Raw genomic sequence first — 22,674 nt, forward strand, 5'->3', positions numbered from 1 at the left:
TATAATTGATTCACGGGCACAAGATAAAGACACCAAATGCTGAGAAGAATTCATCTCAGTAATGATGTATAAAATATATGGCTAGGCACAAAGAATTTAGGCATATGATATATAGTAGAGAACGCTGTAGCTAAGGTGGGCTTCGGGGAGGAGGTGAGGTGTGAACTAGGACTTGAGGTACAAATGTTGGGCTGGCAGAGACCTTCTCTGAGGCAAAACTGCCTGAGGTTTGGCGTTTTCTGATATGTCAGGTGGTTTTGTGTTTCAGGTCAGCCCTGAACGTGGGATGCCCCCTCCCAGCTCCCCTGGAGGATCTGCTTTTCACTACTTTGAAGGTGGGCTTCACCTTTCTGACCAGAATATTGACCTAGTAACTTGGCGGGCAGGTTCACTGTGAGTTCTTGTGACATTAAAGATGCTAATACTAGTGTTCTGCTGTTGTGCATCTAGAGAGTCAAGCTTTTATAAGGCATTTAGTTTCTAGTTTTGTTCAGACTTATTAAAATTTAATTTTAAAATATTTCAAATATGGAAAAAAGTGCAGAAAATAATATACAGACCCCATGTGCCTGCTATCAGAATTTTAATAAATTATCCTAGGAAAGCGCTGGTTTTCAGGTGAAAGTAGTAATGGTAGGTCCTTCTCTTTTTTTGGTTGGAAGGTCATTAAGTATGCAAATAATATTTTTTAAAAATACAATAATATGAGTAGTACTTTTTATGGAGCTTTGTGGGTCACAAAGCACTTCCACATAATTTGCTGAATTTGATTCATATGACAGCCCTGTACAGTGTCAGACATGTGGTAAAATCACCTCTACCTTATCTTCAAGGAAAGTAAGACTCAGGTTAAGTGGTAGGAAGTGGGGAAACCAGAATGCCATGCCTCACAATGCCACTTATTCCATCTTTGGATCATGCTACTTATTAAAAGCATTTCTCAATAGGATCTTGAAAGATGTGAAGGGAATTTTAAAAAAATGAGGGGAGAATCTGAACTCAAATAAATGTGGGCAGTGTTGCATAGAGTATCTCTTGGCTGTGTAAGAATGTACCCTATGTTATAGTCTGTGTGTATGTTAAAATGTAAAGGGGCCAAGCTCACCCACTCAAACTCCCAGAGAGAATCACTTGTGGTTGAATATATCCCTTTAGGCTTTAAACAGCCCCTTGGCCACCTGCCTGTCCTGGGGGCATCTGAAGACAGCCATGATGTGCCCTCAGAGGCTTCTTTTTCCCTGGTGAACAGCTCTTCTTCTGTTCTCTGTACTCAGGGGTCCTTCTCTATTGGGGCTGCCCTCCTTTGAGCACTTCTAGTGAGTCCTCAGGATTGGGGTGCACCCAGGTGTGGGCTGATTGTGTGAGTTTTCTGTGCTCCTTCAGCAGATGCAGGCCGGCACTCAGCGGTGCTCAGGCCAGCCTCTGTGCCATCCTCTCTGCCTCAGTGGTGAGTTCCACAGATGATTTTCCTCCTCTTGGAAGTGCACTTCATTGTCAAAGAAACAGGCAGGAAGCACACTACTCCTTCTTCCTTTTCTGCCTGAGTGCCTCTGTTTGACTATGATCTTTCTTTTCTTTTCTTTCTTTCTTTTCTTTTTTCTTTTTTTATTATTATTTTTTTATTATTTTTTATTATTTTTTAACATTTATTTATTTTTGAGACAGAGACAGAGCATGAACGGGGGAGGGTCAGAGAGAGGGAGACACAGAATCTGAAACAGGCTCCAGGCTCTGAGCTGTCAGCACAGAACCCGACACAAGGCTCGAACTCACGGACCACGAGATCATGACCTGAGCCGAAGTCGGATGCTTAACTGACCGAGCCACCCAGGCACCCCTCTTTTTTTTTTTTTAAAGATTTTTTTTTTTAATTTTTTTTTTTTTTAACGTTTATTCATTTTTTGAGACAGAGAGAGACAGAGCATGAATGGGGGAGGGTCAGAGAGAGGGAGACACAGAATCTGAAACAGGCTCCAGGCTCTGAGCTGTCAGCACGGAGCCTGACGCGGGGCTCAAACTCACGGACCGCGAGATCATGACCTGAGCCGAAGTCGGCCGCTTAACCGACTGAGCCACCCAGGCGCCCCTAAAGATTTTATTTTTAAGTAATCTCTATACACAATGTGGGGCTCGAACTCACAACCCTGAGGTCAAGAGCCTCATGCTCTACTGAGTGAGCCGGCCAGGGTGCCCTGACTCTGATTTTTCTTACATTTTGTCTCTCTTCTCTTTCCAGGCCCTCTTCCACTTCCACAGAGCTGTGAGAATTTTTTTAAAGAGTTCTTTCTTTTTCTTTCTTTCTTTCTTTCTTTCTTTCTTTCTTTCTTTCTTTCTTTCTTTCATGAATTAATTTATTTTGAGAGAGACAGAGACAGTGTGAGTAGGGGAGGGGGAGAGAGAGAGGGAAACAGGGCACTGTCAGCAGGGAGTCCAACGTGAGGCTCAAACTCACCAACTGTGAGATTATGACCTGAGCTGAAACCAAGAGTTGGACATTTAACCAACTGAGCCAACCGTCTAGCCATCCAGGCACCCTATGAGTTATTTCTTTTTATTTATTTATTTATTTTATTTTGTTTTGTTTTGTTTTATTTTATTTTTTTTAAAGCACAAATCTGATCATTTCTCTCTCTTTCTCTCTCTCTCTTTTTTTTAATATTTGCTTATTTTTGAGAGGGACAGAGAGAGCATGAGCAGGGGAGGGGGAATGGGAGAGAGAGAGGGAGATACAGAATCTGAAGCAGGCTCCAGGCTCTGAGCCGTCAGTGCAGAGCCCAACATGGAGCCCAAACTCACAAACTGTGAGATCATGACCTGAGCTGAAGTCAGACGCTTAACCAACTGAGCCACCCAGGTGCCCCAATCTGATCATTTCATTTCCAGCTTAAAAACTTTCAATGACTCCTTCCCCTCCCCTTGCATAAATCCTAAACCCTTGATCCTTGGCTGTGCAGTTCCTGTCTTCTGCCTCCATCTCTGCCCACCACACACTGGCTAGCTCAGCCACACAGGACTTAGTCCTTATTTCATAGCGTCTATATGGGAAATGCCCTCTGATCACAAACTTCTTACCTTATTTATTATTATTGTTGTTGTTATTATTATTATTATTTAAAAAATAAACTTGTATATGGGGCATCTGGGTGGCTTGGTCAGTCGAGTATCCAACTTCGGCTCAGGTCATGATCTTACGGTTTACACACATTTATAATGGAATATTATTCAGCCTTAAGAAAGGAGATTTTGCTGTTTGTAACAACGTGGATGAACCTGGAGGACATTATGCTAAATCAAATAAGCCAAACATGGAGAGAAAATAAAAGAAAATAAACAGCATGATTTCACTTACATGTGGACACTTTATTCATAAGTGTTCAATGATTGACTTTATTTTTCTGATTTTGAAACATCTAATAATATGCATTTTTGTCCTAATTTTGGTGGTAAAATACGTTGGGGTCCTGTGGACCTCAAATGTTTGCATCTGTCAACCTTTAAAAAGATGTAATTTTTTTCTTCCTACATTAAGTTATATTGTCTGTGTTGAAAATACTAGGATGTGATTATATCTGAGCTTTGACCTGAAACACCCCCCCAAGAGGGGTGGCATCACTCTCCAAGTGTTTGAAATCTGGCCTTTACCGCCCCCCACCTTTTTTTTTTTTGAGAGAGAGGGTGCAAGTGAGCGAAAGGCAGAAAGAGAGTTAGGGAGGAGAGAAAGAGAAAGAAGTGGCCTCACCCGAAGCGGGGCTCAAGCTTACCTGATGTGGGACTTGAACTCATGAACTGTGAGAGATGACCTGAGCTGAAGTCAGATGCTTAACTAACTGAGCCACCCGGGTGCCCTCCAGCCTTTACTTCTTAATTAAAAAACAAAGGATTGGAGTATAAACAAAAGCAAACTGTACACTTTTGTTGGTTATTGAGGAGTCAGCTTGATCAGCTTGAGGAAGTATTCTGGTGGTTTGTTAACGTGACTGATTTTCTGGTTCTCCTCCCCTCTGCCAGTATCTTGCTTACCTGATGGGAGTGCCCTGGAGCCTGATCACTACTTCTCCACCATCAGTTCCAGCTTTTCAGTTTCTCCTCTTTTCAATGGCATCACCTATAAGGAATTCAGTATTCCACTAGAAATGCTTCGAGAACTCTTAAACTTGGTAAGGAAAGCTTTGGTGGAACAAGAGATCCTGTGTACATCTAGCAGTAAAATTGCTAGTGGTGTTGGCCTGTGGTTTTTTTTGTTTTTTTTTTAAGAAAAACTAGGAGATTTTCAGTATTTCAGAACACCAGTTAGAAGTCGTAAATTTTCGATTAAGGAAGGAAGGAGAGTAGTATTCGTGGAGTCATTTGTGTGCTATATTGTTACTGAATCCTTGCAGCACTTGTGTGGGAGAGGCAGCCATTCATCCACATTTTAGAGGTAAGGCAGTCAGTGCCAAATACATCAAGGAACCATAGGCAAAGGGCAGAGATAGGGCTCAGCCCAGGGAGTCTGATCCCCAGTCTAGTTCCTATTACACCTGACTCCATCCCATGCGCTGCTCTTTTTAGATCAGTACAAAACCTAAATTTTTCATATTTGGGTACCTAGGAATGACCGCTGAAGTGAAGTCAGAGAAGACATTGGTGCCATTGTCCCAGTCCCAAAATAGATGGGTCTTTGATCCAGGGACTCTGAAGGTGTTATGATTGAGCTGGGTTGCTTCGAAATAGATTCAAGTGGGTAGGTAGGGGTGGAGATGTTATCAGGGACAGACCCTAAAGATGGGATTTTCTGTTTTGGAAAGAATGAGAGGGAACAAGGACGATACTTTTGAAAGCACGAAGCATGTGCCAGAGAGAGCAGCCATCTCCTTTAGTGTGGCGTGTGAACAGAAGTCACTCAAAAAGGATGGCTTTAGGCTGAAGATGTAGGAGGACATTAAAGCATTGGCAATAATTACTGAGGATAGAGCCACAATGAATTACTAGTTACATGTCCCAAATGGAACATGGCCTGGGTGGCCTTCTCAGATGATCAAGTGGCTTTCAAGTATCATGTCAAAAATCCCAACTGAAGGCTGCATGTTTCAGACTCTTCATAGAGGAAATTATTTTTTCCAGGTTATTTTAACTTCTCAAGGTTAGCTTTTCTTCTAGGCAATTTTTCATTTCTTCTCCTGGAATGTTGTTTATCATTGTGCATTAAAAAAAATCAACTTCTTTAAGTACTACCGTGGGGGTGGCAGGCTGTTTTTACCCAGATGTTCCGCGGTTGACAGAATGGTTCCTTTCTGTACTAAGTGCTGGTACAGAGACCGGGTAGAAATAATATCTTCTGTTAGAATGTATGCTGTACTCTGAGTACCTAGGCAGCTTCAGATGAGCCAGTGCACGAGGCCTGTGGGAAGAGGCAGAGTCATCAGGGCTGAGGACCATCTGTGAAGGTGTCCCTGATGTCTGGGAGAAGGTTTGGGTAAATTGTTAGTGATGCCGAGTCTGAACACTTTCACATTCTGGAAATGGAAATCTAATGTCAGCAAATTTGAGGGAGTTGGTTCCTTTCCTGTTTTTATGTTATTCCCAATCAAGGGCAAGAAAACACATCCAAGTGATGGCAGAATTAAGGACATTTTGTGTGTGTAGTTTGATGTGGAGCTATAATGAGTATATTGCTGGCCAGTCATTTCCATCCCATTTTTCACACTCGTTCTGTGGATTTATCTGTCAGCATGATTTGTTCTTTAGTTGAAGGAGCTGCCATTCCTGTCTCTCACTGTGTTCATCAGGTGCCTCATGCGATCCTATTTCCCTAATAGGTGAAGAAGATTGTCGAGGAGCCTGTTCTCAAGTCCTTGGATGCAGTTGTAGCCAGCGTGATAGAGGTACGTCCCTTTTGAGGGCGCCACCCTGAGGTCAGCCTGACATGAACTTGTGCATGGAGAAAACAGGAAGGGTGTTTTTTTGGGGGGGGCGGGGGGTATAGGGCGGGTGGCTGGAGAGACAGGCTTGTCGGTGAGTTTCCAGCTTAGTCCCCATAATGGCAATGCAGCTGCCACCCGAGAGCTTGCTCTGTGCCGGTTCTTTTTAATAGATCATCTCACAGCGGTCTGGTGGCCCCTTGATTGTCTTTCTCTTCATTTCCCATAAGACGACCAAAGATAGTGAGCATTCAGCCCAGAAGGGTGGTTCGCCCTTCTGGGATGCAGGGAGCAGCCCCCCATAGGCATCTCTGGATAGCTTGAGTTTATCTATTGTTTTCCTCTGGCCGATGCTCGAGAGTGTGAGGAGAATAATTCAAGTGTTCCAAGTGGTGAATCATGATAAACGGTCGTTCTGTCTCTCTAATGCTACATCAGGGGTATAATACCCATGCCTCTCCCTGGAAGGCAAAGGGAGGTCCAGGGGAGAGTTTCTGTAGCATGGTCATGTGCCTCTGCTCCCTCACAGGCCAATCCTAGTGCTGATCTCTACTACACCACATTCAGCGACCCTCTCTACGTGGCCATGTTCAAGATGCTACGTGACACTCTGTACTACATGAAAGGTAAAGGTGGTTTGTGCCCACGTGTGACAATGATGACACTAGGCTCCAGGCCACTGCCGCAGGTCTGTGCTTCCTTTCTGCTGGGGCCACTTAAAAACACATAGGTAACATGTCACATTACTGAGATTTGAAGAAAAAAGCAAGAAAAAAAACCTCTCATAATCCTGTGCCCCTTTTACCATCCATGACAGCTTCTTTGGTGGATTTATTTCCTCAGGAGCTTTCCTGACATGGCCATATTGTAGTGTCCTGATCACCTGAATATGTATATAATTCAACGTGTCTATTTCAGATATCTTAAAAAGTTAAAAAATAAGAAAATGAGGCACTTATAATCTTGTAACTCAGAGAAAAAGTGTCTTAATAGTTTAGCATGTGCACACACACAAGTTTAGCCCTTCCTTCCAGTTACCCTTTAGTACATTTTTAAAACATGTTTTCTGCATTCTTCTCTTATGTTACAGAGCACTTTTTGTCAATATAAGTTTTTCTTTTTTGAGTTTATTTATTTGAGAGAGAGAGCACAAGAGGGGGAAAGACAGGAAGAGAATCTCAAGAAGGCTCCACACTGTCAGTGCAGAGCCCAATGCAGGGCTCGAACTCATGAACCTTGAGATCATGACCTGAGCCGAAGTCTGGCACTTAACTGACTGAGCCACCCAGGCACCCCTCAACATAAGTTTTGATCAGTGTGTAATATTCAGTCAAGCAGATGTACTGTAATCTAGTTAGCTGTTTTCCTAATTCAATTTTAAGAGCTCCTGGGATTGAGTCTGGCTGGGGCCCCAGCGAATGTTAAGTTCACAAATGAGGGTGCAGGGGACTGGGCTCAGCCTGACCCCCAGGAACCCCGAGGCTTCTCTCCCCACCTGAGCTGCATGTTGCCAGCTTCCTTGGCTCTTCTGACTTGTGCCCATCACAGAGGTTCTTCTGATTTTTCAGGCCCCAAGGATGAGAGTTTGAAGAAGCTGTGAACTCTGGGTACCCCAAAGATCCAGCCCTGTAGCCAGGGAATTCTCTTCTTCAGACTGCAACCAGTTTTTGCACTTAGCTGATAGCCAACAACCTTCTTGTAAAAAAAAGAATTGGGGCACCTGGGTGGCTCAGTCATTGAGTGTCCAACTCTTAGTTTCGGCTTGGGTCATGATCTCATGGTTCCTGAGATCAAGCCCCACATTGGGCTTTGTGCTGACAGCCCAGAGCCTGCTTGGGATTCTCTCTCTCCCTCTCTCTCTGCCCCTCCCCAACTTGCTCTGTCTCTCAAAATTAAATAAATAAACTTAAAATCACCAAAGTATTTCTTATTGTTAGTTGGACCAGTGTCTGTGATGATACATGCCAGTTTCTGTGTTTCATACATATGGGTTTTAGTATATTGACTGCTTAAAACACAACATGGCTCTCACTTCCCTGGGAAATGGTCGTTTTCTTTGAGTGCCAGGTGGCATGTGTGCCAAGAGGCAGCACAGCCTATTCAAGCTCTTCCCACTGGGCACTCTTGAAACCAAAGGAGCCAGTGGCAGACCTACTCCTCTTGGGTATCTGTTAGAGAAGGACCATAGAGCTGCTGCCTGAATTTTGGTGGTTTTGTTTCCACCTGCAATGTCTGCTCTCTTTCCCACAGACCTCCCAACCTCCTTTGTGAAGGAGATCCATGATTTTGTGCTGGAGCAGTTCAACACGAGCCAGGGGGAGCTTCAGAAGATTCTGCATGATGCAGACCGGATCCACAATGAGCTGAGCCCCCTCAAGCTGCGTTGCCAGGCAAATGCTGCCTGTGTGGACCTCATGGTCTGGGCTGTGAAGGATGAGCAAGGTAAGCATTGGCGTCTGCTGTGCCCCAGATGTCTGGTGTCTTGTCCCCCAGTTTAGGAAACTGGACATGGGAGGAGGTGATGGGCAAGGCCACAGGGTCTGTGTGTTCTTTCCACTGCTTCCTGCTGGTTTTTGAGGCTTTTATATGAAGTGGGAGCTCCGTGCTGGAGGAAAAGGTGCTTGTCTAGGGTGAACAGCAGAATGGGAAGCACGTAGCAGACTGTGGATGGCTGCCACGCGCAGAGCACTGAGGACAAGAGGCTCAAGGTCAGCAGAGAGGAGAGAGCAGTCACATACAATGCAGGATGGTGTTTTCACAACAACAGAAAAGGAACAGAGATGAGTTTTCAGTTAAGGATGCCTGCCTGTAAATACTTCTTGGTGTAACCACCTATTATTAATAAAGCCTGCACAAAGTATGCCTCTGGGCTTTTAGTTATGTGATTAATTGGTGAACATGTATTTTGTAAAATTTACCTTTGCTAATTGTCCACACCCTCCTCTGATTTTGAATTTAGGTGCAGAAAATCTTTGCATCAAGCTGTCTGAGAAGCTGCAGTCTAAGACATCCAGCAAAGTCATCATTGCCCATTTGCCCTTGCTTATCTGCTGTCTGCAGGTCAGTCTCACTGACACTGAAGAAGCTTCGATCCCATCAACAAAGCTTTCTTGTTACATCATTCAGGCTCTGATTAGCATACCAGCAGCAGAGTCTGAGCTGTTGTCTTTTTTTTTTTTTTTTTAATGTTTATTTGTTTATTTTGAGAGAAAGAGGGTGAGTGGGGGAGGGGCAGAGAGAGAGGGAGGAATCCCAAGCAGGCTCTGTGCTGTGATGAGCCCAACATGGGGCTCAGTCCCACAAACCATGAGATCATGACCTGAGCCAAAATCAAGAATCAGATGCTTAACCAATTGAGCCACCTATGCACCCTTGAGCTGTTGTTGTCTTTAGGAACTTGAACTAGAGCCTGCTATGGACACAGTTCACCAATGAGTGGGAGTCACTGCTGACAGTGTGCCAGGGATTTCTGTCATTTCCAGGCACAACTGAGTACTTCTTTGTGAAGAGGCTGCCCTGTATCTACTGGGCCATTCCCAAGGTCGCAGGCGAAGTGTTGAAGACATCTCCTGAGGTCTACAGTGCCAGCTCTGCTCTCTTATCTTGCTGAAATACAAACCCCAGTAACTCTGAATTTGCCGTTGTTCAAAAATCATACTGTATACCCTTTCTCCCCTAAATTTGTTTCCAAAAGAAATGGACACACTTTAGCAATATATCTCCCTTTAGGCTGAGCAGAGTCTAGACCCTCCTTTTTTTCTGTCTTGTTTTGCCCCATGGCCAAAGTGGCCTTGGGAGATTTGACCTTAGAAGTTTCTGGTCAAACTTGTGTATCTGAAGCATTCAGCGTCTCACTGCTTGGACCTGCTCAGCCGGCCACAACCTGGGTTGTGTGACAGGTCGATGGTGTGTTACAGGGTCTGGGCCGCCTGTGTGAGAGGTTCCCAGTGGTGGTACATTCGGTGACGCCGTCTCTGCGGGACTTCCTGGTTGTTCCATCCCCCGTGCTGGTGAAGCTCTATAAGTGCCACAGTCAATACCACACAGGTAATGGATGGCTGTACCCAAAGCTATCTCTCCAGTCCCTATGCGCCATGTGCTCTTGAGGCTCCAAGAAAAGATCCACATGACCTTGTGTGCAAGCCCACCATCATTTTGTGACTGAGAGGTTGTGGCTGGGCTGCAACCCTGCACTGTACTTTGGCTCATTCCTTCTTCACGCCTTTCTTCATGGCTTTCCCTACATGACCCCCTCCAGGCTTCAGTTCTTTCCTTCCTCCACCCTCCCCTTGCATATACTCCTATGACTGAGGGGTTTTAGCTCTCTCTGTCACTGAGGCAGTATAAAGCATGAATCCAATGTGTCCCAGACACTGGGCCAGGAACTGTCCATGCTCCATCTCAGCTAGTCCCTATCCCTGCCTTGTGAGTGTATTTTCATGTTTCTATAACAATGGCACAGGTTCAGAGCAAATCTGGTCACCTGTAACCATTAGCATTCATTAACACCTGCTGGGGCTCTAATGTATTGCTTATCCCACCCAGTCCTGTGCAGGTGGATGCTTTATTCTCTCCCTTCAGATGAAGAAACCCAGTCTTCAGCAGGTGAAAGACTTTTCCCTGGACCCCGGGACAAGTAGGGGTCTCTGTGGCTCTAAGGCTCCTGCTCTCACACTCACCCCCTACCCTTACCGGTTTTGCACGTTAGCTAGATAACCTTTGGTGATAGGGCATGTCTCACCCTCGGGGCTGGGTGCCTGTGGGTGCTCATCAGGACTTTTGAACTGTTTCTTAAGAAATTGCTGTGTTACATATTTATCACTTTGCAACTTAAATATTTTTCCCTTTGTTTAAACATGTTTGTTTCATCCTTTCTCTTCTCACTTTTGTTTCTGAAATGTTTGTTCAAATCATTTTAGAGGGGTTGCTTTTATAAGCTAAAAATCATCAGCATATTATTTTGATTTTGAATTATGGAAAAGGGGATGGGAAATGACAGGCTTAACTAGATACATACTTGAATTTTTACATTTAGTTGCTGGTAATGATATAAAAATCAGTGTAACCAACGAGCATTCTGAGTCAACCCTGAATGTCATGTCGGGAAAGAAGAGCCAACCCTCCATGTATGAGCAGCTCCGGGACATTGCCATTGACAACATCTGCAGGTGGGAGACCAGCCAGAGGGAAGGGTGACCTGGGGAGGAAGGAAACAAGTTTTAGATACAGTTATTAAAAAATAAGAAACATTTGTAATTTTTTTTTTTTAATTTTTTTTTTCAATGTTTTTTATTTATTTTTGGGACAGAGAGAGACAGAGCATGAACGGGGGAGGGGCAGAGAGAGAGGGAGACACAGAATCGGAAACAGGCTCCAGGCTCCGAGCCATCAGCCCAGAGCCTGACGCGGGGCTCGAACTCACGGACTGCGAGATCGTGACCTGGCTGAAGTCGGACGCTTAACCGACTGCGCCACCCAGGCGCCCCAGATTTGTAATTTTTTAAAGCTTGTTTCTGATTATTTAAACCTATAGCTGATTTAAAAAGAGGGATTATTTCATATTAAAAAAATAAAGCTTCTTTTCTTTTCCTGATCACAAACGTAATTAAAAACAGAAAATTTATAGAATGTATAGAAAAGTAGAAGGAAAGGAATTATCCATCAGCCTGCCATCCAGAGTAACAATAGATTGTCACGTTTCTTCTTTTTTTCTTCTGTGTAATTTTTAGTATAAGAAATGCGGTTTATATGATCACGTGACCTTGCTGCCCAGGCTCCTGCTATGTGAACTCTTGCTCTCCGAACTCAGGAACCACACATATTCTGATTTATGTGAAAATATATCTTTCCATCTGAATTCTGGCTCCTTGCTGTCGGAAGCCCAATTGAGAGAATGTGGTGGCCCCTTTCTATCAGACACATGCTCTTCTCTGCCTGTGTCCTCAGAGCCAAACAGATGCAGAGAGTGAGAGATGCCTGAAAAGATTTTGTGTCCTTACGGGCTTTTAAAAGTTCCCCTTTTCTTTAGAAAATAAGCATTTCTCCATACTATTAAAACCTTGATATAATATTTAATATTCCCTCAGCTGTCCTGGGACCATCTGTCTTGAATTAGTTACTGTGACTTCTGTTAAGGAACAGTGCTGGAAATTTTAAATTGGGATTAGGGTGAGTGTAACATTCTGAAGGAAACTGTTCTGGTCAAATAATGAAGTTACTGTTTCCGACTGAGATATTTATCAAGTGGGAAAAATCTGCAGCAATTCTTTGAATTCATTCTATGTAATGACTTTCATTCAGATTTCTGGGGAAAAAATGCTCAGAGCAGTTCTTTAAACTCTGTAGACCTGACAAAGGGGAAAAAGCAAACACAAAACACTCATCTGTTGTTCTGATACCCAGTGCTGTGTGGGTTTCCTTATGTCCCAGGTGCCTGAAAGCTGGCTTGACTGTGGACCCAGTGATCGTGGAGGCCTTCCTGGCCAGCCTCTCCAACCGGCTCTACATCTCCCAGGAGAGTGACAAGTACGTCCCATCCCTGAGGGGGCAGCCAGGTGTTCCCTGCAGGCCTACCTGGGGAGCCACCCGGTGTCTTGCATGTTTGTGCTCTTTCTTGCAGTCTGGAGTTGTGCATCAGATCTGTCCCAGGATTTAAGTTCAAACCTACCGTAGAGTATCAATCCTGGACCACTGTTTGGGAGCAGAGAAAGATGTCTGTCTTACTGCCCAGTGCCAGGGACTTTATGTTTCTTCTGGTAGTTAACAATTCCAGGCTGCCACTGTCAGATGACTGTGGTAACGTTTGTTCCTGTTAGCTGTAGCTTGTGAAGCTTCTGGGTTTCGTTTCCCAGAAGACTGTTCTGAGAATGCCTCTGTTCTTCCCTCCCATAGAGACGCTCACTTGATTCCTGACCACACCATCCGAGCCTTGGGACACATTGCGGTGGCCCTGAGGGACACCCCAAAGGTCATGGAACCAATTCTGCAGATCCTGCAACAGAAATTCTGCCAGCCCCCTTCCCCCCTTGACGTTCTCATCATCGACCAGCTAGGCTGCCTGGTTATCACCGGAAACGTAAGGCAGGACCTGCTGTGAAACCCACTACCCTATGCAAGCTTTGTTACACTCCTTTGACTATCAGGAATGTTAAAATAGATTAAATTTACCCTGTAGAATTAAATACTCACAACTGTCTTGACATTGAACAGGGAGATTTTTTCCAAGTAAAAGAGAATAGTATCATGGTTCCATAAGAGCTAGGGATAAAAGAGGTTTCTTTAAACTTATTTCATGCTGATGTTAATAACATGTAATAGGATTTACATTGAAACCATCTCCCTTTTAGCCTTTGAGGTTTGCCTAAAACTTTAGGAATGGATGCCCTTGATGGTCTTTCAGGGCCTTATTATGGTCCATGCATGATTCCAGAAGCTTTCCCTCTGAATGATGGGGCCTTTTCCATGTATCAAGGAGTGCTTTCATGGAGAAGTCATGACATGGTTTAACTGTCCCTCACTCTCTTCCAGCAATACATTTATCAGGAAGTGTGGAATCTCTTCCAGCAGATTAGTGTGAAGGCCAGCTCTGTCGTGTACTCAGCTACTAAAGATTACAAGGATCATGGCTATAGGTAACTCTCTAGACCTCATTGTCACTTAGATCATGACAGTTTTTAGCCGTCTTTGAAAGTGTGAAGTTTGGGGATTTATTTTTTGAATAAACTTTTCTTCCTACAAAAGCATTATGTGCTTCAAATTAGTGCATTCACAACCAGGAGGGGAAGACCCCATGCGACTGCCATCTGGAGCTGACCATGTCAGTGTCATTACCCCAAACCCTCTGTGACTCCAGACAGGCTCATAGTGTCCACCCAGCTTACCCACTTTTTTATGTAACAGCACATAAGCCATGCCATTAACGTTCCTCCATGTGCCTGTCATCTTTAATGGCTGTGTAGTGTTCCATCATATAGCAGCATGGAGATTTTTTTTTTAATGTCTATTTATTTTTGAAACAGAGAGACAGAGCGTGAGTGGGCGAGGGGCAGAGAGGGAGACACAGAGTCTGAAGCAGGCTCCAGGTTCTGAGCTATAGCACAGAGCCCAATATGGGGCTTGAACTTACAGACCGTGAGATCATGACCTGAGCCAAAGTCAGACGTCCAACCAAGTGAGCCACCCAAGTGCCCCAGCACTGAGATATTTCTAACTAGTCCCTAGCTTGGATGTTATTTTCCAGTTTTTCTGCTGGCAAGTGCTACGTTGAACAATCTAATAGCTGCATATCTGTGAGTGTCTCTGATGCTTTCCTCAGGATAGATTCCCAGAGGTGGAATTTGGAGGGCCAAAGGGAGTAGACATTTTACATCTTTACATGTTTGATATTTGTGTAAAGTCTGGCTGGTTTTTCCAGAAGTCCAAGATATGCTTCCTTGTCTATTCCTTGCCCTTACTGGGAGTGTCATAAGGGCAGGGCACATCTTTCCATATATGGAGGATCTCAATAGAGTTTGACAGATCAAGGGAAGAGAGGGACAGAGAGGTGAGGCAGGGAGGAAGAGATGTTGCCCTTTTGTTGGCATTTATGGTCTCCCCTCCTGATCGTTACATGCAGGCCTCGCTCTGAAATTCTCTCTGAGTCAATTTAGTGGGTGGGAGTGTGGCTGTGTGACCTCCAAAAATGATCTCACCTTCTCTGTGCCTCCATATTTTCATCTGTCAAATGAATGCCTGTCTCTAGTTGTGTGGATAATTGAGATCATATATGGGAAAGCTCTCGATAAATGCAAGCTCTTGGCATTGTCATTTCTTTGCCTTCTCACTGCCTCCATTGAGAGCCTAGGCTACCAGAACAGCCTAAGGACTAGTTTAGGGAGGCAGTCAGCTCACCTCCCCTTTATCTATTCTGGTCTCTGTGAAGAAACTGACACATGGACCAAAACAACTCTTTCCCTCATTGCTTCCTTGTCCTGAAAGTGACTCCTGTACCTCCTTGGCCTTCACATCTTCTCCTCTGTGTCTTTGCCCCTGCTGTTTTCCTTCTGACCCTTGCCTCTGTCTTACTGCTGTGGGCAGTACTTGGCCTTCTCCATGCCTACCAACTCTTCAACTTCTGACTCCAGTTCACTCTTTCATTAAGCCTTTTCTGATACTGCCACTAGAAGTGGTTTGTCCTCTTCCTTACCAGTGAAAGCTTTTACTGCCATTTATTTTCCCTTACCTCCCAGGATTTCACGTGTCTGTGAAGGGGGTGCTGTTTGCTCAGAGATTTCCAGGGGTTAGACGGTATGGTGTGCTCAGTATTTCACACATAGTGTTTCATTCCTCCTAAACCCTGTGAAGAAGGAATTATTTTATTCCTGCTTTACTCAGGGGGAAACTGAGACTCAAAGATGAGCCTCTCACCTGGGGTCACATAGCATGCAAGTGGCAGGTTCTGGCTGCCCCCAGCACCTTCAGAAGCCAGGCCAGCCTTGCTGGTTTGCTGTCTCTGGCTGGGGAGGGCATCATCAGCTTCATGTCCAGGGGTTACGTGGGGCCAGCACTGTCCTGATGTAGGTTGTCCCAGAGCCACTGAGTGCTTCCTAAGTGTCTGATGTGAGCTAATGCTGTGGGCTGGAGGTAGCGTGGGGAAGAACCTGATCATCAAAGGAAAGTTTTATAGATGGTAATAGTGAATTAAGGGTACCTATAATTTGAAAGGAAAGCAGGGTCCAGCCAGGATTTTAGCTATGTAATGGGCTCTCGACACTCAGAAAACAGTATCCTAAGACCTTCACAAGTTCCATAGGTGTGGATTCCTGGAACCTAAACAGTTCCCCAAGGTCCTTAATGCATGTCTGGAGAGGTTAAAGCCATTTCTATAGCAGCTGACTTTCCTTTAGGAGCTGGTGTTCACAGAGAGGTTCATCCCCTCTGGAGGGCTCCTCTGTTCACAGGCACTGAGAGGGGTGTGATGAGGCAAGAGTTAGTCAGCCTCACCCCTGCAGTGTAGGCCCTTGTGTTGTGGCAGCTGTCATTTCTCTCTCCACCAGGCACTGCTCCCTGGCAGTGATCAATGCCCTGGCCAACATTGCAGCCAACATCCAGGACGAGCACCTTGTGGACGAGCTGCTCATGAACTTGCTGGAGCTGTTTGTGCAGCTGGGGCTGGAGGGAAAGCGCGCCAGCGAGCGGGCCAGCGAGAAGGGACCCGCCCTGAAGGTAGGCAGGAGGAGGCCAGTCACCCTGGGGCATCTGGTAAAATGCAAGAACAAAGGGGTTAAGCTTCCTTCTCAGGGATCCTGAGAGGGTGGTTTTTTTGTAGGACCATGTCTGGCTAGTAGCAGCTACCTCCTTCAGCCCAGGGTGGTAAGTGACAGCAACCTAGTGTGGATTCCCCCAGACCCCACTCTTTCTTCTCTCAGTCATCATGAAGTCAGGGGGCTGAGGCTTTCATCAGAACTCAGTGACAACATGAGAAGGGCCCGATCTGACCTAATCTTGGGCTCTCCAGGGAGACAGGTCCACAGGGACAGACAAAACGACAGGTCTCAAGGTCCCAAATAGATTAGGGGGGTTGAAGTGGGTTAAGCCTCCTTTCCCATCATCTCCCCTTTGACATGTCATGTTGGCACCAGTCTCTCTTCCAGACTCCCCACCTTTGTCCTCCTTTGTCTTTTCCTCCCACCTCCCCTCCTCTCCTTCCCCTTCCCCTTCCCCTTCCCCTTCCCCTTCCCCAGACAGTTGCTGTTTGCCTACTGTGTGCCTAGATCAGGGATCAGCTCACCTTTTCTGTAAAGGGCCAGATTATATTTGTTTTAGGCTCTGTGAGCCATATAGTCTCTGCTGCAACTAAGCTCTCTTCTGGTGGCATAAAGCCAGTTAAAGAATGGGTGGGTGGCTGTGCTCCTGTGAAACTTTATTTCTAAGAACAGGTGGTGGGTCATACTTGGCCATCGGCCACAGTTTCTTGACCCTTGTTGTGGGTGCTGGGGATATGGAAGTGAGTAGGCAAATTGCCTTCTCCTGCAGACAGCAAAAACAAAACGGGACAGTGAGGTGAGGGGCATTTTAGATCGGGCTATGTGAGGTTCTGAGGAGGTGACAGCTAAGTTGGAAACTAAATGAAAAGGAGCCCTCTGTGTGAAAATCTTGGCCAAGGGGGAGTAGCTGGTACAATATGGGGTTCTGAAACCCTTCACTCTAATTTAGCCTTCCTCTGCTGGACTCCTCCGACAGTAATCTGGGTGACTGATTTCTATTTTTCTTTTTTTACATTTTTTTTTAATGTTTATTTATTTTTGAGAGAGAGAGAGAGAGAGAGATAGCACGAGTGGGGGAGGAGCAGAGAAAGGCTCTGGGCTCTGAGCTGTCAGCATAAACCCGACATGGAGCTTGAACTCACAAACTGTGAGATCATGACCTGAGCTGAAGTCGGACGCTTTACCAACCAAGCCACCCAGGAGCCTCCAGGAACCTACCTTTTAGAGTTATTCATTTTTTTTTCTAGTTATTTTTTAAGTAACCCCCACATTTTCCATAACTTGGAAAGAATATATGTTTATTATAGAAAAGATGCAGAAACCTATAACTAATAAAGTAAAAAGCACCCATAATCCCTCTACTCATTACTGACATTTTGAAAGACTTCCTCCTAGATTTTTTAATGTTTATTTATTTTTGTGTGTGTGAGAGAGAGAGAGACAAAGTATGAGTGGGGGAGGAGCAGACAGAGAAGGAACTGTAGAATCCGAAGTAGGCTCCAGGCTCTGAGCTGTCAGTGGGGCTCAAACTCACAAACTGTGAAATTATGACCTGAGCTAAAGTTGGACACTTAACTGACAGAGACTGACAGAGCCACCCAGGTGCTCTCCTTCCTAGATTTTTTTATGCAAATATATTTATTTTACATAATTGGGACTTATAGCATACTCTGAAATCCTGATTTTGCTGTGGGGACTTTCCAAGGATGAGTAAATATTTTTCAGAAAGTTGTCTTTTTTTTTTCGAGTTTATTTATTTTGAGAGACAGAGAAAGGAATGGGGGAGGGGCAGACAGAGGGGGAGAGAAATGATCCCAAGCAGGGGATGCAGGGCTTGAACTCACGAACCATGAGATCATGACCCGAGCCGAAACCGAGTCAGATGCTCAACTGACTAAGCCACCTGGGTGCCCCAAAAGCGGTCTTTTTAACAGCTGTGTGGTATTTCATTATACACAGGGGCCATGATTTATGTAATCGTTCTGGTTAACATGTTTCCCATTTTTTTGCTATTAAAATGATGATGGCTGAGCATGTTTATATATCGCTTTGTATGTATCTCATAATTTCTTTGAAATTAACACTATGTTTGTCTTTTTCTCTTTTAATGAAAGAAATACATGCTTCCGATGACTCGATTCCATTCTTTTCTAGGCTTCTAGCAGTGCGGGGAACTTGGGTGTACTCATTCCCGTAATCGCTGTGGTGAGTATTCATTAACTGAGTGGTTTTATTTTTTATTTTTATTTTTTTTGATATATGAAATTTATTGTCAAATTGGTTTCCATACAACACCCAGTGCTCATCCCAAAAGATGCCCTCTTCAATACCCATCACCTACCCTCCCCTCCCTCCCCTCCCTCCCCTCCCTCCCACCTCCCATCAACTGAGTGGTTTTAAACTTCAGATACCGTGACCATATTTTCAGTGGTGCCTAGTGGTACACCACAAATTCCTTAGCAGAATGCTGCGTGGGGGCCACAGTGATTCTGTACATGTGCCACCTCCAGCTGTTCTGGGACTGTCCTATTGGTAGGTGCCTGCTGTGGCCATACCACCTTACTCCCTTTCTCCGTGCTCTGTCTGAGCCGCCTCGCCAGTTGACCAGGAAACGCACTGTGGTTCCCTCTTGTGTGGCTCCCAAGTCTGAGGTGTGACTCTGGGTTTGTCCTGTGTCTCACAACCTGTTCTGGTGCCTCTGACTGACGGTGGGCAGGCTCTGCTTCCATCCCCTCTCGGTCCCCTCCAGTGAGATGAGTCCTGGGGCCTCTGCACGGTGCCTGGTTCTTGGAGCTGCAGCCCTCAGTGCGCTCTGTGGGGGCATTGTTGACACAGCAGGCTGGTCATACTTTGGGGTACAGTCCCGCCCACTGCCATGGTAGGCAGCTCCCAACATAGGCCCCATCCTCTGCCATAGCACTTCCATGGTGGAGAGGCTGTCTCCATTTTGTCCTGTCTTAACCTACAGCCACCTCTTCCCATATGACCTTTGTGGAAATTGTTTTCCCCTTTCTCAGTTCCCAGTTGCCAGTCCTAAGTCAGGGCCCCAGGTTCTAGTATTTGTTTTCATCTGTGATTCTCTAGCTTCCACTAAATCTACCTTCTAGTTAAGCCCTTGATTCTGCCTTCCAGTTCCTTCCCACTTCACCCCACCCCCAGCAGTTTGACTGTTGAGCACTCACATGCATGTCCCTTCACATGGAACGCCAGAGGGGCTGACCTCCCAAGCTGCCAGGGTGACCCAGGGGCCTAGAGGTCAGGCAGGTGGACAGAGAGGCACCTCTGCTGATCTAAGTTTCTGTACTTATTGCATTCTACATCATCACTCAGAATCTGGAGACCTTAGATGTCTGATTTTAGCTGGCCAAGGTGGGTGAAAAATAACAAACTGACTGGTTTGTTATCATTTACCTTTAAGATGTCACAGGTTGCACATTGTGGTGCATTCTGCTTCTATTCACCTTCCTTCTGCCTGTCCTTTCCTTTCTCCCTCACCCTATAAGTGGCCAATTCTGGAGCAGGAGCTGACTTGGCTTGCATCTGGGTCAGGACAGTCTGCTTTTCCTGAATGTGCCTGAGGGGACAAGGGGGCCTACAAGTTTGCTTGTGTAGCTTGCACCTGTAGCTGCCTCCCTGTAATGATGGCTTTTCACTTCCCCTTGGGAATTTTACCACCTTCATACCTGTGATCAGGTGCTCTCCCACAGGCTTTGAGGATTTGAGAATGGCCAAGACTCTCAGCCACAGTATTTTTCATCACCATCTCCATTGGTTTTTAAAAACATAAACATTTTCTCTTTATACTTGATATTGACTAGTGTACAATTGTGTTTTAGAAGTACCACTGTACATGGATCCTTTGTTTGGATGGAGGGAAAGGTGAGGGGCATAAAGTCCATGGCACTCTTCTGGCCTATTAGAGGCAAGAAGGGCTGGCAGCAGGCTCCATGAGAGAGCAGGTTTTGGCAGCCAGGAAGCATGTTTGGGGTGACACTCGATTCAGTGAATTCTAGTGAGTTTGAACACCAGAATTCTGTGACCCAGGCACATGGGTACAGCATGTGTAGCTGTTATCATTTAGAGTTTAAATAAATGCATAGAAGAAATTCATAGAGGGCACTCTGCACTTCCTGGGAGCAATGACTGATGAGGTTGGCTGGGAATACATAGGGTTTAGGATCACAACCGTTGGGGTTGGACTCCTGGTACTGTGTGTGTGATCCTGGGTGAGCATCACAGCTTCTCTATGCTTACTCTGCTCACAGAGCTTCTCAAAAAGATGGAGATGAACCTCTGAAGTGTTGGGTCAGTGTAGGCATGACTGTTAGCAGTGATAGGCAAGCACACACTCACTTAAAGTACTTTGTTTACTCCACTGCAGTGACCTTTTACATGAATAGAATAAGTATTGTAGTCTTAACAAAAGTTAATGGTTATATTACGGGGGAGGAAACAAATATTTGATTCTATTGCTCAACAAAGAGCACAGAGATCATGGGATCTTGTATTTGCTTTCTGGTTTACCCCTTGGACCCTCTGGGAGAAACTAGTTTCCAAAGCGTTTTTTAAAGAATGTTTGCCTTTCTTTCTTTTTTTCCTTTCTTTCCTTTCTTTTGGAAAAAGGTACTCTGTTTTGCATCTTTTGATGAGTGTCTCCAAGTACTTAGTTCAGTGGAAGAACCAGTGGGTTTGGGGCAGGAAGCCTGGGTGTCTGTCCAAATGCAGCTTATCAGTGACTTATCAGTAACCTTAAGAGTCTGGAGGGAGTCACTGGAGGCCAGGTCACGTTATCTCTGAGGCTCCTTCAGAGCTTAGGTTTGGTGATCTTTGACCTGCAAGTTTGTGAAAAGTATTTCTTTAGAAATATCCTGATTAAATTGCTTCTCTTGGTGTCTAGCCAAGGTGTTAATTAAGCACCTTGAAAGGTATCTAATGCTTAGAGTCCTGTGTGCTCCACTGTCATAAACCAGTGATTTGATAAGATATGCTTCCTGCTCAGAAAACATTTGTGCACTTCACTGAGAGTTAGTTTACCTGTGCCACTAGTCATTTTTGTAGCCTTGGGCAGGTTATTTATTCTCTCAGTGCCTGTAAAATTAGGTTTGTGAACTGACAGAGTTTAGGTCATGGACTCCTTTGAAAGCCTTGCCCTCTCTTTCCATAGAAAGGCATTTCTTCACAAGATTTTGCATTTAATCTCAGGAAGCTGAGTGGGAGAAACCCACCCAGGGACCCCCAGTTAGGAACCCCTGGGCTAGGTACTTTCTCACCAAAGATAGTAATAAGAAGGCCTTACCTAACTCTTGCTAGGCACCAAACACTCACGTAAACCCCTTCCAAGCATTAACTCCCTTAATTTTTATAACAATGCTGCGAAGTAGGTGCTGTTATTATCCCTATTTTATAGGTAGGGAAACTGAGGCACAGAACTTGCCTCAGCGTCCCACAGCTGCTAATTGTCAGAGCCAGGGTTGGGACCCAGGCAGCCTGGCCCAGAGTCTGTGCTTTGAATTAATACTCTATGGCCTTAAAACCTGGATCAGCTAGTTTCTGAAAAAGGGGGTCTGAGTGCATTCTGAGTGGATGTAGGTGAATGAAAAGCATGGAGGATGGAGGGCCTTGACCTGGGCCAGGTCACAGAGGAGGGCTGGCTCCAGCGAAGTGGGACAGGTCACATTGGAAGGGAGACGGCTGCCTTTTGGGTAGGGGACAGGCATGGCAAAGGGCTACAGGCAGAGTTTTTGAGAGAGCCACATTTAGGAATGGGAGGGGCACGAGGAACCAGCAGAAAAAAAAATGCAGGGCAAGCATTTCCTGAAAGGACTGTGTGGAAGTGAATTGGAGAAGGAATTCAAGGAGTGGGGTGTCAGCAAGCTCAGGGCTTCCCAAGAGCACAGGAGACTGTGATAGGGAAAGACATAGCCTCAGTCCTGCACTGGTCAGTAAATACAGGAGGTGGAGGCTCTGGTGCAGGAAGCTGGGAAGGAAGCAGGTAGAGAGGTGTATTAAGAGTTAACAGGAGGGCCTGGGACAGATCATGTTTCCTCTGTGACCTTTAATTGTTTCTTCAGCTGCCAAAAGAAGATGGTAACAGCTTGAACCCCTAGAGCTGGTATGAGGATTCAGTGATAACCTGCCTGCACACCCATCACAGCGCCCCCTACCATGGGGAGCATGAGGTGCTCTGCTTTTGCTGCCCCATAACTGGAATCGGTCTCACTGAGTCTAAAACCCTCTATGACAAGACTCCACGGGTGACCCTGGAGTCAAGCCAACCTGTGCTCAAACCCTGGTCTTCCTCCTCTGCAGAAAAGGGAAGAGAAAACCTCTCCTGTGGGGGTCAGAGTTAGCCACACAGCACTTGGGATGCTCTCCCTGTCACTGCCCATAATCCCCAGACTGCAGAGGTGCCCCCACTCTTGAATTCTGAGCAGCCTTTTTGGATTCCACTCGTCTTATCCAAGTAAGGAAGGATCTGGAAACATATTCCTCAGATGCCACCTGTTTTCTCAAACCAGACCTACTAAAGG

The 22,674-nt window shown here is 45.4% G+C and overlaps 1 protein-coding gene across 1 annotated transcript in view; it reads left to right on the forward strand.

The window, feature by feature from the left end:
• The window catches only part of PI4KA (phosphatidylinositol 4-kinase alpha), a 113,542-nt gene that overhangs the window by 25,997 nt on the left and 64,871 nt on the right, over nucleotides 1-22,674 (forward strand). The window contains exons 7-19 of the mRNA XM_007091068.2: nucleotides 269-335; nucleotides 4,009-4,157; nucleotides 5,799-5,864; nucleotides 6,430-6,526; nucleotides 8,151-8,342; nucleotides 8,860-8,960; nucleotides 9,818-9,947; nucleotides 10,936-11,068; nucleotides 12,330-12,425; nucleotides 12,792-12,975; nucleotides 13,428-13,531; nucleotides 15,935-16,103; nucleotides 18,299-18,349. Of these exons, the coding sequence (XP_007091130.2) occupies nucleotides 269-335; nucleotides 4,009-4,157; nucleotides 5,799-5,864; nucleotides 6,430-6,526; nucleotides 8,151-8,342; nucleotides 8,860-8,960; nucleotides 9,818-9,947; nucleotides 10,936-11,068; nucleotides 12,330-12,425; nucleotides 12,792-12,975; nucleotides 13,428-13,531; nucleotides 15,935-16,103; nucleotides 18,299-18,349 (1,539 nt within the window). The remainder of the gene's footprint in view (nucleotides 1-268; nucleotides 336-4,008; nucleotides 4,158-5,798; nucleotides 5,865-6,429; nucleotides 6,527-8,150; nucleotides 8,343-8,859; nucleotides 8,961-9,817; nucleotides 9,948-10,935; nucleotides 11,069-12,329; nucleotides 12,426-12,791; nucleotides 12,976-13,427; nucleotides 13,532-15,934; nucleotides 16,104-18,298; nucleotides 18,350-22,674) is intronic.

Source organism: Panthera tigris, chromosome D3, assembly GCF_018350195.1.
Source record: "Panthera tigris isolate Pti1 chromosome D3, P.tigris_Pti1_mat1.1, whole genome shotgun sequence".
In the NCBI taxonomy this organism is placed as follows: Eukaryota; Metazoa; Chordata; class Mammalia; order Carnivora; family Felidae; genus Panthera; species Panthera tigris.